General features: G+C 35.1%; 1 protein-coding gene across 1 annotated transcript in view; it reads left to right on the plus strand.

Moving 5' to 3' along the window:
• Positions 1-12,413, plus strand: part of EYS (EGF-like photoreceptor maintenance factor) — a 1,677,823-nt gene that overhangs the window by 102,193 nt on the left and 1,563,217 nt on the right. Inside the window, exons 4-5 of the mRNA XM_027093793.1 lie at positions 7-134; positions 8,714-8,828. Coding sequence (XP_026949594.1) covers positions 7-134; positions 8,714-8,828 — 243 coding nt within the window. The remainder of the gene's footprint in view (positions 1-6; positions 135-8,713; positions 8,829-12,413) is intronic.

A 12,413-nucleotide genomic window follows, 5' to 3' on the forward strand; every position in this document is an offset into this window, starting at 1 on the left:
TTCTAGGATATCATGTGCATGTTTTCACCAATATGTACAGTCAAGCATTGTAAGCAACTTCAAACACCACTGGAGTCTTTTCCTTGCAAGATTAATGCCACAAGTATGAAATATGAGAAAGATTATCATTGCAGGTATAATTAACTTCCTATTTTTAAACAAAAATATATAAATTTTAAATCCTGTGGACAAAAATAAAACAATGTTCTGTTTTAAGCTTAAAAAACTTTAATGGCTTATAATATTTTATTTCCAGTTAAAGTAGAAAAATCTTAATGCTTTTTCTATGAAATGTTTAAATGTTGTGGCATTGGTTTTAAATAAATATTGGAGCAATTCTTTTTTTTTTTTTTTTTTTTTTTTTTTTTAACGCGGGCCTCTCCCATTGTGGAGCACAGGCTCCGGACTCGCAGGCTCAGCGGCCATGGCTCACAGGCCCAGCCACTCCGCGGCATGTGGGATCTTCCCAGACCAGGGCACAACCCCGTGTCCCCTGCATCGACAGGCAGACTCTCAACCACTGCGCCACCAGGGAAGCCCTGGAACAATTCTTAATCATAATTTGGGCATACCATCTTAAAACATCTACTTTGTTTTGTAATGAAGATGTTTAGGATAGCTGGATAATATTTGAAGGTCTAGAAGGAAGAGATAATGTAAGTGCCCACAGTATTATTTCTACTGTACACACACATCGTTGCTATTATTGTTTGAAAGTATAGACCCATTGTCTCTTCCTGCAATTCACAGACCTCAGCTGAGAGTTTTCCTTTAGGATCTTTAGGCAAAGTTTTAGGAAACAGTGTCTTATTTAAATAAAGACTTGCTAAAAATTACCGATTTGTAAATGACAGAAGTGAATTAGTTATCTGGGCCTATCACTTTAGACCATTTTAAATAGCTTTATAGTTAATTTCTCACACCATCAAGAAGTGTAATTTGTACTCTTCACACTTGCTTGACTTTTATCTTGCTAGACTTTTATCTGCTTAAAGAAAGTTCTGTTAGGCATTATTGAAGGGCAGTAAACAAGCTCAGAACTTTTAGAATATCCATAAAAGCAGAACATTAAAAGCTGTGGTAGGGACTGAGTAAACTGATGAGGATGATTATAATTTTTGTGACTTTCTGCTTGAATAAAAAAAAATAATTAAAAAAAATAAAAAAATAAAAACTGTGGTACAGGAAAACCTTAAAAGCACACTGAAAAAAACCCTGCACGTATATCACAGATGCATGTGCATTACAGATGTACAGTGGACATTATTTTCATCCATCTCAAAGAATCTAAATGCAAAGTTAAAAAACATATTAAGTTTTTAAAATTTGACATTTTCTAAAATGAATGGAGAGAAACCTCAATATATAAAGACCTTAGAACATCCAACCCATCAAGTCAAATCTGTGGATGCATTCAATCTTATATTAGCTTACCTATAAATCGAGGTAAGCCAATATTTTAACAATATTGGCTTTTTAATTTATAATTTCTAGTTCTGAGCCTTATAGGACTAGTATATTTGTGAGTCTACTTAGAAAAGTGGTCAGCTTTAAAAATATGGATAGCATTATATAAATATAGGTAAATATGCATTCATATATGTATATTTTTTATCAAGTATGATGCTTTTATTGGTTTTTATTATTAACATTATTCTAGTTGTCTAGAAGGCTTTGTTTTATATTTTATCATCAAAGGGAAAACTAGATAACTAGAGACATTGTTATCATCACTCAGTTTACTGTTATATTATTAATTAATATATTTAATTTTAAAATGATGGAGTTTGATCTTGAATGCTTTGTAAAGCATGTTTTAGATAGGATGAAAGTTATAGAAATTCACGTTAGGTTTCCCTAGGATGGATGAAATATGTCAAATAGGTAACTAGTTGTAACAACTTTGAAGTAAACTTACTCGTGAAATTAATATGAGCCACTGTATGCATTCTAATTGTTGAGATTGCCCACATTCTTTAAAAATTTACATTGAGCACAATATACATTGTGCTCACTCATCTTGAATCTACTTAATTAAAAACATTGTCTCCTCTATTGATTAAATTAGACTACTGATTAAAAGAGGGTGAAAGATAAGAAAAGTGACAGGAGAGTAAAAATAAAACTTATTCAAAGGGCAGAAATAACACAGACTAATTTGAATGATGAGTGAAAACCCAAGCTTCAGAAATCAGTAAGAACGTGGGGAACACAAAACAGTTTCCAGCCCCCAGATTCTCCCATCCACAAACTCACCAATGACAGTGCAAAAAAGTTGCTAACTTTGACTCACATGAAGTAAAGGTCATATGATCAATATAAACTAATAAAACATGAAGTTGAAACAATGAAAAAAATAGTCTTGAAAGCGACTTTTCTTTTCTCAAAGGAGATTAAGAGAATCACTGAAAATAATGAGAAAATCAAACACCCTTTGACTTAAATGCCTTTAGTTAAAAATTTATCTGTGCATTGTTATATTAGAAGGTATGTGTTTCTGGAACAGTGATTCTCACACTAGCTGTACCAGACTTTAGCTGCATTAGAAACTCCTGAAGGGCTGTTTAAAACACAGATCATTTTTCCCTTCTCCTAGAGTTTCCAATTCAGTCAGTCTGGGGTGGGGATTGCAAATGTGCATTTCTACAAAATTCTCCAGAGATGCTTATCTGAGTTCAAACAGCATCAATGCAGAAAATCCTCCTACACCTTTTCGCCTACTTCATCCACACATCTTAACCCAAGCTTTTACTTTTTTTTATTATGAATCTGGGGAAAAAAGTGTGGGGTTGGAAAGGAGTAAAATGAAGAGGGGAGAACAGAAAGGTGATAATGCTATCAGTTTCTCTACTTGAACGTATGGACTAGGTCTAAATTACTATGATCAGATGAGAGAGGAAATAAAATTACCTCCTGAGAATCCTCTGGCTTCTTGAGATGTCCATGGTAAATGGTGATAAGTGGTTTACCTTGATGGCCTTGAAGTTAGATCCTAGTGGGGCAATTGAGAGTGTTGGCAAGGAGTTAGGGGTGTGAGGGTTTGTCAGGAGCTCAGTGGATAGCCCGGAAGCTCCTTCAAAGGCAATGTTGAAGCTGCAGTCTCTGGGACCCCCTTTTCCTATGTGAGAGGTGATGTCCAGGGCACTGCCCAGCACAGCTCCAGTGAGGCCTTCCAGGTCCTGATTAGCTCTCTTCTGGAGGCTGGGGGCTGAAGGCGCAGGGCACTGGAGGGCAGGGCATCACACCTGGAGAGAGTAGTACTCTACATTCTCCACTACACACCAGGGATGGGAGTGCATGTCCCACCAGACCACACGAGGGCTTTGAAGAGTGTCAGGACCCACTGTTCTGATACTGCCATCACAAACAATCACACAATCACACACAAACACGAGTACACACACAGAGACACACACACTTAGCTATTTTAATATTTACTGAATGCAGTGACTCTAATATTGTCTAATGTAAAGATGATTGCCTTCTGAATATTCAGAATAAAATGAAGAAACACAAATCAGGAAATAGAGAGTAATGCAACCAGCTAGTGTCTCTCTTACATCAATTTTTTTTCCAACCTGAAAATCAATTGTTTAAAAAATATTTATTGAGAGTTATCTTTGTAAAAGACACCATAAACTAGATAATAATAAGTACTATGGCTTTAAAAAATCAGAAATTATGTTATATATACATGTTTTTTCTTTCTAAACTTTTTATTTTCTCCACTCAAATTCTAAGATATTTCATGGGATAATAATGTTCTATTTTATTCTCTCAGCTTGTTTTTTTTTTTTTTTTCCTGTTTCCTACTCAGAGTTGCATTTATAGCTTGTGCTGCTTAAGTGTCAATTCTGTGTATTAACATACTTTTTTTTTCTTTCTCACATCAGTTTCAGCATTTCATTAGTCTGTATGATGTCTCTCCACATCAGCCATGGGTGGGGTTAGGGTTTTCAGTGTCTGTCACAAGTAAACCTAATTAAGCATGCACTGTGACTTTGAAATAGAACATCGTAACACAGACATATATAGGTCAACATATTTCCTTTCAACAAATAATAAAGTTATATTTTCACAGTAATTTTGAAAAATCCTTTTAAAAATAGCAATCACACATTTGGATGAGGAACTTGGTCACCCAATAATTCCTAACTAACAGGAAACCTCAATCTCTTGGAGTTAATTATCTCAAAAGCTAGGTTGCTACATTTTTCTTTCCTTGAAATCAATAGCCATATTTATAAGGCTAAGCTTTCCTTTTGAATAAATCATTCTGAAATTTGAAATTTAACATAGTAAAAAAGTTTGTTAAAGTTTAACCACAGTATTAAAATTTCAGATTATGGTTATAAACTCTATTCCAACTGAAGATATCTGGGACATTGGTTACATTTCTTCATCAAGAGGACCTTCTGCTTTACTCATATAATTTTATATTTTCAGGGACTGTTATAGTTGACAGAAGTCATCCTTAAATTTGGCCCCCTATGTGCTTCATTTTGAGAATATATGTATAATTTCTTCTCTTAGTCCTGAACCTATTAATTTCCCTGTGAATAATAACTAACAAAACATAATGACAGAAGTTAGTACAGAGCTATATACATAAAGGTTGAATTAGTATCCTGTAACCTCCAAGTCTTCCAGCTCATACCTGATCAAATCAAACTTAGCCCCACACTGCTCTGTACAGCCTCTAACACTTCAATATTCAATATTCTCTGCTGTGCCCTCGGGATCTCATTTGTCAGCAGCAAATTCTGCAACACCACACTCTCTTTATATACCTTCCTTTCTTTTTTCTGGCTGAAACCTGGAGTCTTCTTTGGTGGCTCTATCCATTCACCCACAACCTGCGTACATCTGTTGAGGAACAGTGTAGGTAGCCTTGCCATTGTTGCCGTATCCAGACCAGTTTTGTTTCCCCTCAAAACCCTGTCTATTTTTAGCACATAGCTATTCCATAGATCATTCTCTCCCTAACTCTGTTTCTCTGTCCCCAGGCTCCTTTCAAGCATCTCCTCTTCTCTCAGATCCTGTCCATCCCCGACTATGGCTCTAGCATCTGGCTTGTGTCCTTTTCTCTACAACTATTGTCATCTTTCTTGATGACTTCAGCATCCATCTTGGGAATCAACCTACCTGATTGCTTAAATCCTTTGATGGTTATTTTATAATTTTTTTCCTCCTCCATCTAATCTTGACCCATTCCCCATGGTCATGTCTTATTATTCATCGTGAACTGTAACTGCACACCCTACAAACCTTGATTTAAATGTTTGCACTCTCTGATCATCGTATCATGTATTTAAGAATGCTATTTAAGTGTTTTATTTCCCTGACCTCAGACTGAGTTATGAGGATGTCATTTTCCTTGTGAATGAGATTCTGGAGTTTCTCTTAGATTGCAAGCCATGGGGGTGGGAGGGGTGGGGGTAGTGGAGGCACATGATGGTTGATTACCTGAAACTCAACAGGTTTCCTCTGCCTTTGGGGTAAACTTCCCTGGGTCAAGGGTCACATATGGTGTTTTGGGGCTTCCTTCTTGGTTTGTAATGATGGTGCTAACATTTTGGGCCAATTTTTCATGATCAGTAAGCCCTGGATTGTTTAGAAACATCTTTCTCAGAGATTCTGTTGCCTAATCTTCATCTAGCAGTCTGTCAACCTGGTCTCATTAATGACTGAATATTAGTTCTTCATTTAATTCATAGCCCTGGCTCTCATCTTTTAAAACCATACTCCAGAATAATACAAATACAAGTGAGTATATTGATAGCTAGTCTTGTCCAATTTAATTCATTCCCACTTAAAAGGAAAATTAAAACATGATAGCCATAACTCATCACAATTTCAGGATATTTTGTTGCTTCCCTCTTTCTGCCATCCACATCCCGATTAGGAAAAGGTAAACATGATACCTTTCATAACTAAATGGTGCTTGGAATGATTTCTGGATCTCTGGTTAGTTCCTCAGGATAAAAGAAGCAAAGTAAGCATAGCTTCACAGGTTTCATCAGTGGAGTAGAAGAGTACAATACATTTAAATTTAAATCATACTTTAATAACAGCTCTAAAACTAGTCATATGACCAAAGCAACTGACTTAACTTTTTTGAATATATTTCCTCATTTATATCATAGTGGTAATAATTAATATCACACAAGAATTATAAAAATTGAATTAGAAAATAATAAATTTGTGAAAATAATTAACCTAGTGGCTGGCACATTGTAGATCTTTAAAAAAATACATGGTTATTCCTGATGGATGAAGGTATGATTTAATTCTCGAGGTGAGTTTGCAAAGCTGAGCCTCAAACAGCAGGAATGGTGAATTACTGAAGTGTTTTACTGATGCTATTTTCGTTGGACTGTGTCAATGTGGTCTTTGGTTCTTTTATGAAATTATACAGAGTACTTAATAAATTTAAAATAATGACTATATGGTACAATTCATTTTATTATTAACTCAGCTTGTAACAACTTCATTTTAACAAGTATAATTTTTGGTCATAATCCTCTAGTGTGTACTTTAGAGAGACATATTATCATTTGATTTGATGCCCAATTCACTTGATAACAGAAGTTTACTAAATGTGAGTTAAAAGACTGGAATATTTCTCATGAATTAATGAGAGTGAAGGCAAAGAAAGCCTGAACACCACTGTGTGTTCTTTAGCACCTTATTGATTGCAGCTAATGCACTGCAGTGGACTGGAATCCAGATTGATTTCCTGTCTGTCTCAGTCTTTAGATAGTGATGCCATTGGCTAGGAATGCCCAGGGCCCTCACCTGGTCTGCACTACCTGTGGCAGCCCCCAAGGACATTTCCCCAAAGAGAACCAATGCTCTGGCTAGGGTGGCCCTTGTGGGTCTTATTATGACCACAAGACGCACCTCAGCAGCAACCATCAGGGAACTTAAAAGAAAAGTCCTGATAATACTCACAGGGCCTGGAGGGTAAAGGGTACCAGCACCGACAGCCCTGTGACAAGGGGGGAAGAGAGAAAGACACAGAGAGAGAGAGAGGAGAGCCTGGGGCTCTCTGCCTTTCTGGGGTTGAGGGTGGGGTCACTCGTTACTGGTGAATTTAAACCCTAACAGTGAGAATCAGGGAACAGGAAGGGTAAGGTGTGGAGGTGGGGTCACTCAAGAGGCCAGTTACCTGGGTCACTCAGGGGTCTCTAAAAGGGGAGCTCCAGGGTACGTGAGGCCAGGCTTCTTGTCTAGGCCTGAGTAGGCATCACACAGCTGGCAATATGTTTATTCCAGGTGGATGTGTGACAATGGATGCCATGGCAATCCAAAGCTTGATATCAGGCACTTAGATTACACTCAAAAAGCCTGATTGCTTTATAAAAAAGGTAACTATGACAACTAACAAAGAAACAAACAAAACCTTATATTTGGCCCAGTTATGACCATACACTGTCCACTGTAATTCTTTACAATATGTCTAAAATTCCTGTGTCGTTAACTCTTGAGCGCATATCATCAGTATAGAATGGCTCTACTAGACATTAGAAACCTCACTTGCCATTTTTCTTCACATTTCAATAATGCTTTCATTTATTCCAATAGTTTTCTAAAACCTATATTTTATTGTTAAATATCCATTTAGGCCAAAGTTGATTTTACTCTTACATCTCCAAAAAGTAATATTAAGACCATTCAATGAAGATGTAGTTTATTCACATTCCCTCTAAACAAATAAAACTTCTACTTTGTAAAGAACACAAGTATGTCCATACTGTTCTCCATAGTGGTATGGAGGTTCCTTAATAAACTACAAATAGAACTACCATATGACCCAGGAATCCCACTGCTGGGCATATACCCTGAGAAAACCAAAGTTCAAAAAGAGTCATGTACCAAAATGTTCATTGCAGCTCTATTTACAATAGCCCAGAGATGGAAACAACCTAAGTGTCCATCATCGGATGAATGGATAAAGAAGATGTGGCACATATATACAATGGAATATTACTCAGCCATAAAAAGAAACAAAATTGAGCTATTTGTAATGAGGTGGATGGACCTAGAGTCTGTCATACAGAGTGAAGTAAGTCAGAAAGAGAAAGACAAATACCATATGCTAACACATATATATGGAATCTAAGAAAAAATAATGTCGTGAAGAACCTAGGGGTAAGACAGGAATAAAGTCACAGACCTACTAGAGAATGGACTTGAGGATATGGGGGGGGGAAGGGTAAGCTGTGACAAAGCGAGAGAGTGGAATGGACATATATACACTACCAAACGTAAAATAGATAGCTAGTGGGAAGCAGCCCCATAGCACAGGGAGATTAGCTTGGTGCTTTGTGACCACCTAGAGGGGTGGGATAGGGAGGGTGGGAGGGAGGGAGACGCAAGAGGGAAGAGATATGGGAACATATGTATACATATAACTGATTCACTTTGTTACAAAGCAGAAACTAACACACCATTGTAAAGCAATTATACTCCAATAAAGATGTAAAAATAAATAAATAAATAAAATAAACTGATCCCAGGCTGAACGCAAACAAACAAACAAAAAGAACACAAGTATGCATGGACAAAATCAATGATTGAAAACATAATGTGATAATAAATGTTATATGTAATTTAAACAAAGCATTATTATTTTGGACAGCCTGTTAATAGACTTCTGTGAAAATATTTAAATTGCAAGTTTTTTTTACTTACAGTGATTCATTTACAGTTGTATTCCAGGATTTACTGGAAAAAACTGTGAGAAAGTAATTGACCGCTGCAGACTTTTCACCATCAATTGTCTGAATGAAGGATGGTGTTTCAATGTAATCGGAAGATTCAGAGTAAGTAATTTAGTTTGTGGCAAAGTAACTCAGCACCTCAAAATGCAACAGCTTCTGTCAGTCCCTATTTCAAATGCTTTTATTAATATAAGCCAGATAAATATATCATTTTCTGTATATTTAAATATGAGTTATATCAGGTTTAGTACTAGAGGTTTTTAACTTATAAGAATTATGTTGGGAGGGCATTATTAAGTGTTCTAGTCAGTGTATTTATTATAAAATAAGTATATAACTAATTGAGTACTGGTTATATGTGTCTGTATATATAAAACCATAGTTACTAATGCCTTCAGCTCTTGAGCCAGGTGGGAAATACAATTTGTCTGGTAGTTATTAGGGCATAAAATATATTATTTGTGGGGGTAGTTTTTGAAATGACTTTACAAAAACAGAGTGTGTATGTTACACATGGTAAGGCATATCCTACAACTCAGAAGTTCCATTTTTAGGTAGGTCTATTGGAGAAACAATTACGTTTGTACTGAAAGAGATGTGTACAAAAATTTTTACTCCAAATCTGAATCAACCTAAGGCCTATGGATAGGAAAATGGATCAATTTATCCTGGCACAGTCATACCATGAGATTATAAAGAATGATTAAAATAGTGAACATGTATTAATATTTATAAATATCAAAGTATAATGTTGAATTTTAAAATATTATTGAAAATTATATATGTAAATTATGATAATGATTAATTAAAATTTTGAAATACAAGCAAATCCATATTTACTATGATTGCATAGTCTACAGCAGAAGAGTAAACATTTACATGAGGGTTATTTACACACACTGGCTTTACTAGAAAGACACTTATAGGGATATAGGTTAGGGAGTGAAATGGGGCAGATGGGACTTCCAATGTATCTGTAATGCTTTATTTGTTTTTAATTAACTTTTAGCAAATAAGGATGGTAAGATCATGCTGTTCATTTTATTATTTTCTCTACTTTTCTGGGTTATAAAATATTTTAATAAAATATTTTGAAAAAAATGTGAATCCAGCTTATGGAATGGACCATGGAAAAATATATATGTGTACTTTTGCAAACATCCTAAAATATAATAATGTTACTGTACAAGAATACATAGTATAAGAACATAACCTCTAGCACCTATAATACATGTGGCATTATAGTGTATCATAATGGTTATTACCTCATTTGATCTTCACATAAATCTCATCGCATTTTATAGAAAAATAAAATGTCTACTGAGCTTTTGAATATGTCCTCAAGTTCACATATGTTGATGGGGATGAGGCATATTGGAAAGTACTCCGACTCCAGAACTCATACTTGCAAGCACTACACATATCTATGTTCAATATAAGGGATGTATTACCATTTCTTTTTCCTTTACAATGTACCTACCCTTTCCTGAGTAGCAAAATGTCTAGTTGAAATGCCTCTCCCATTTTGGTTTTAATTTATTTTATATTATCCTGTTTATGTTTTGGTTTTGGTTCCTGTTTTGTTTCAGGATAGTCTCTGAGTATTTATCTCTGACATTTATGTTTATGTTTTTCTTCCTCCACTGCCGATTTTCCCTGGGAGGTCTCACCTTTGATAGCGCCTCAACAATTACCTGTATGTTATTGACTCTAACTCCAATTTGAATTTTTCTTTTAAGAAGTTTAACTGAACTTTTCATCACCTTGCAGACTCTGCTTTCTTTCTTTTTTTGTTTGTTGGTAATTCTAATTTAAGTTTAATGACTTCGATTAGATAAAATATTAGCAAGAAAGGAATGCTATTGGCCTGGTTAGTTCTATTTTCTCATAACTTATAGATTTTTAAGAACAGCCATGAGATATGTATATCAAACCCCTTACAGCTATTTTTCCTATCTTTATATTTTATTTCTTTTACATATTTTATTATATTGATAAGAATTTCTAATAACAGGTGAAGAGAACTGTGCATACATTTGCCAATTTTAGGGGGAAAGCAATCAGACTTTCACTTGTACCCTTAGATATTTGGAGATAGCCTCTATCAGATTGAAGAAGTTCCCTTTGATTCCTAATTTACTGAGTTTGATCATGAAGGGTTGGTGAGGTTTGTCAATTGCTTATTCGGAATGTCTGAATGTAGTTAGAAGATCATATCATTTTTCTTTTGTAGTGTGTTAATATGGTGAAATATAGTAACTGATTTAGAATTCTGAATAAATATTGCATCCTTAAGAAAACTTTTTCTTGGTCTTGAGACATTTTATCTATTTCTGTATTCAACTTATTACTAAAATACTTGTATTCATATATTAATAAAGAATGCTTAAATTTTAAATAATAAATAGTGTAATAATATATAACTATTAAAATAATAAGACTGTACTTTTATTTTCTCATAGTGTCTTTATCAGATTTTAGCATCAGGGTTAATGTAGCCTCATAAAAATGAGTGGAGGCTTCCCTGGTGGGGCACTGGTTGAGAGTTCACCTGCTGATGCAGGGGACACGGGTTCCTGCCCCATTCTGGGAAGATCCCACATGCTGCAGAGCGGCTGGACCCGTGAGCCATGGCCACTGAGCCTGTGCGTCTGGAGCCTGTGCTCCACAACGGGGGATGCCACAACAGTGAGAGGCCCGCGTACCGGAAAAAAAAAAAAAGAGTGAAGATTTGTCCCCTCCCCCTCTATTACTTGTAACATTTTGTGTATAATGGACTATTTCTTATTCAAATATTTGATGGATGTCACCACTGAAGCATCTGGCCTGGGAGTTTTCTTAGGGGGAGAGTTTGTGATTATAAGCTTAATTAATTTGACATGGGACTAGACAACTCAGATGTTTTTCCTTCTTTTCCTTACCAGTCTAAAAAAGTAAGTAAATGAAATAAAATATAAAGACAGAAAAAATAGCAGTAAGAGGGTTCGATATACATATCTCATGACTGTTTATTAAAAATCTATAAATTAAAAAATATAAAATTAACCAGTGAGTTTTTCTAAGAATAAATGATAAAATTATTAAGCTCCTAGGGAAGAAAAACAAGCAGAAAAACAAAGGCTACTCCTCATGGACTTTCACTGAGCAAAGGACACAAAACCAATTGATTGGACAAGTTTAAAGCTTCTGCTCATCAAAACATAGAAAAATGGCAACCATACGCCAAGATTATCAAACTGAATTTTCATTAAAAATAAATATAATCCAGATGTTTATTGTTTACATGAGACAATCAAAATATAATGTCTTTACTGAAATAAAATGATGGAAAAAGATATATCAGTGTAATATCAATAAAAGAAATTGGTGATGGCTATATTAATTTAATGTAAACTAGACTTTAAGGCATAAAATAAGAAATTTATGATGATTTTTAATAGCATAATTTTAATTCATGAAGAAAATACAAAAATTATAATGCTGTATATACTTAAAATATCTTGTGTATATATATTAACATATGTATGAAAAATATATAGGGGAATATTGACGGACCTTAAGGAGACATGTAAAGTCTAGCTCTAGGCCAAAATCTTATGTGTGACCTTTCACCCTCAACCCTAGACAATTAGGAGGCATTGCCCGGGCAGGCCTCCTGGGGGAAGTGGCCCACATTGGACTGTGTGC

Source organism: Aethalodelphis obliquidens, unplaced genomic scaffold, assembly GCF_003676395.1.
Source record: "Aethalodelphis obliquidens isolate GAN/ISIS:26980383/991018 unplaced genomic scaffold, ASM367639v1 scaffold3, whole genome shotgun sequence".
NCBI classification, from domain to species: domain Eukaryota; kingdom Metazoa; phylum Chordata; class Mammalia; order Artiodactyla; family Delphinidae; genus Aethalodelphis; species Aethalodelphis obliquidens.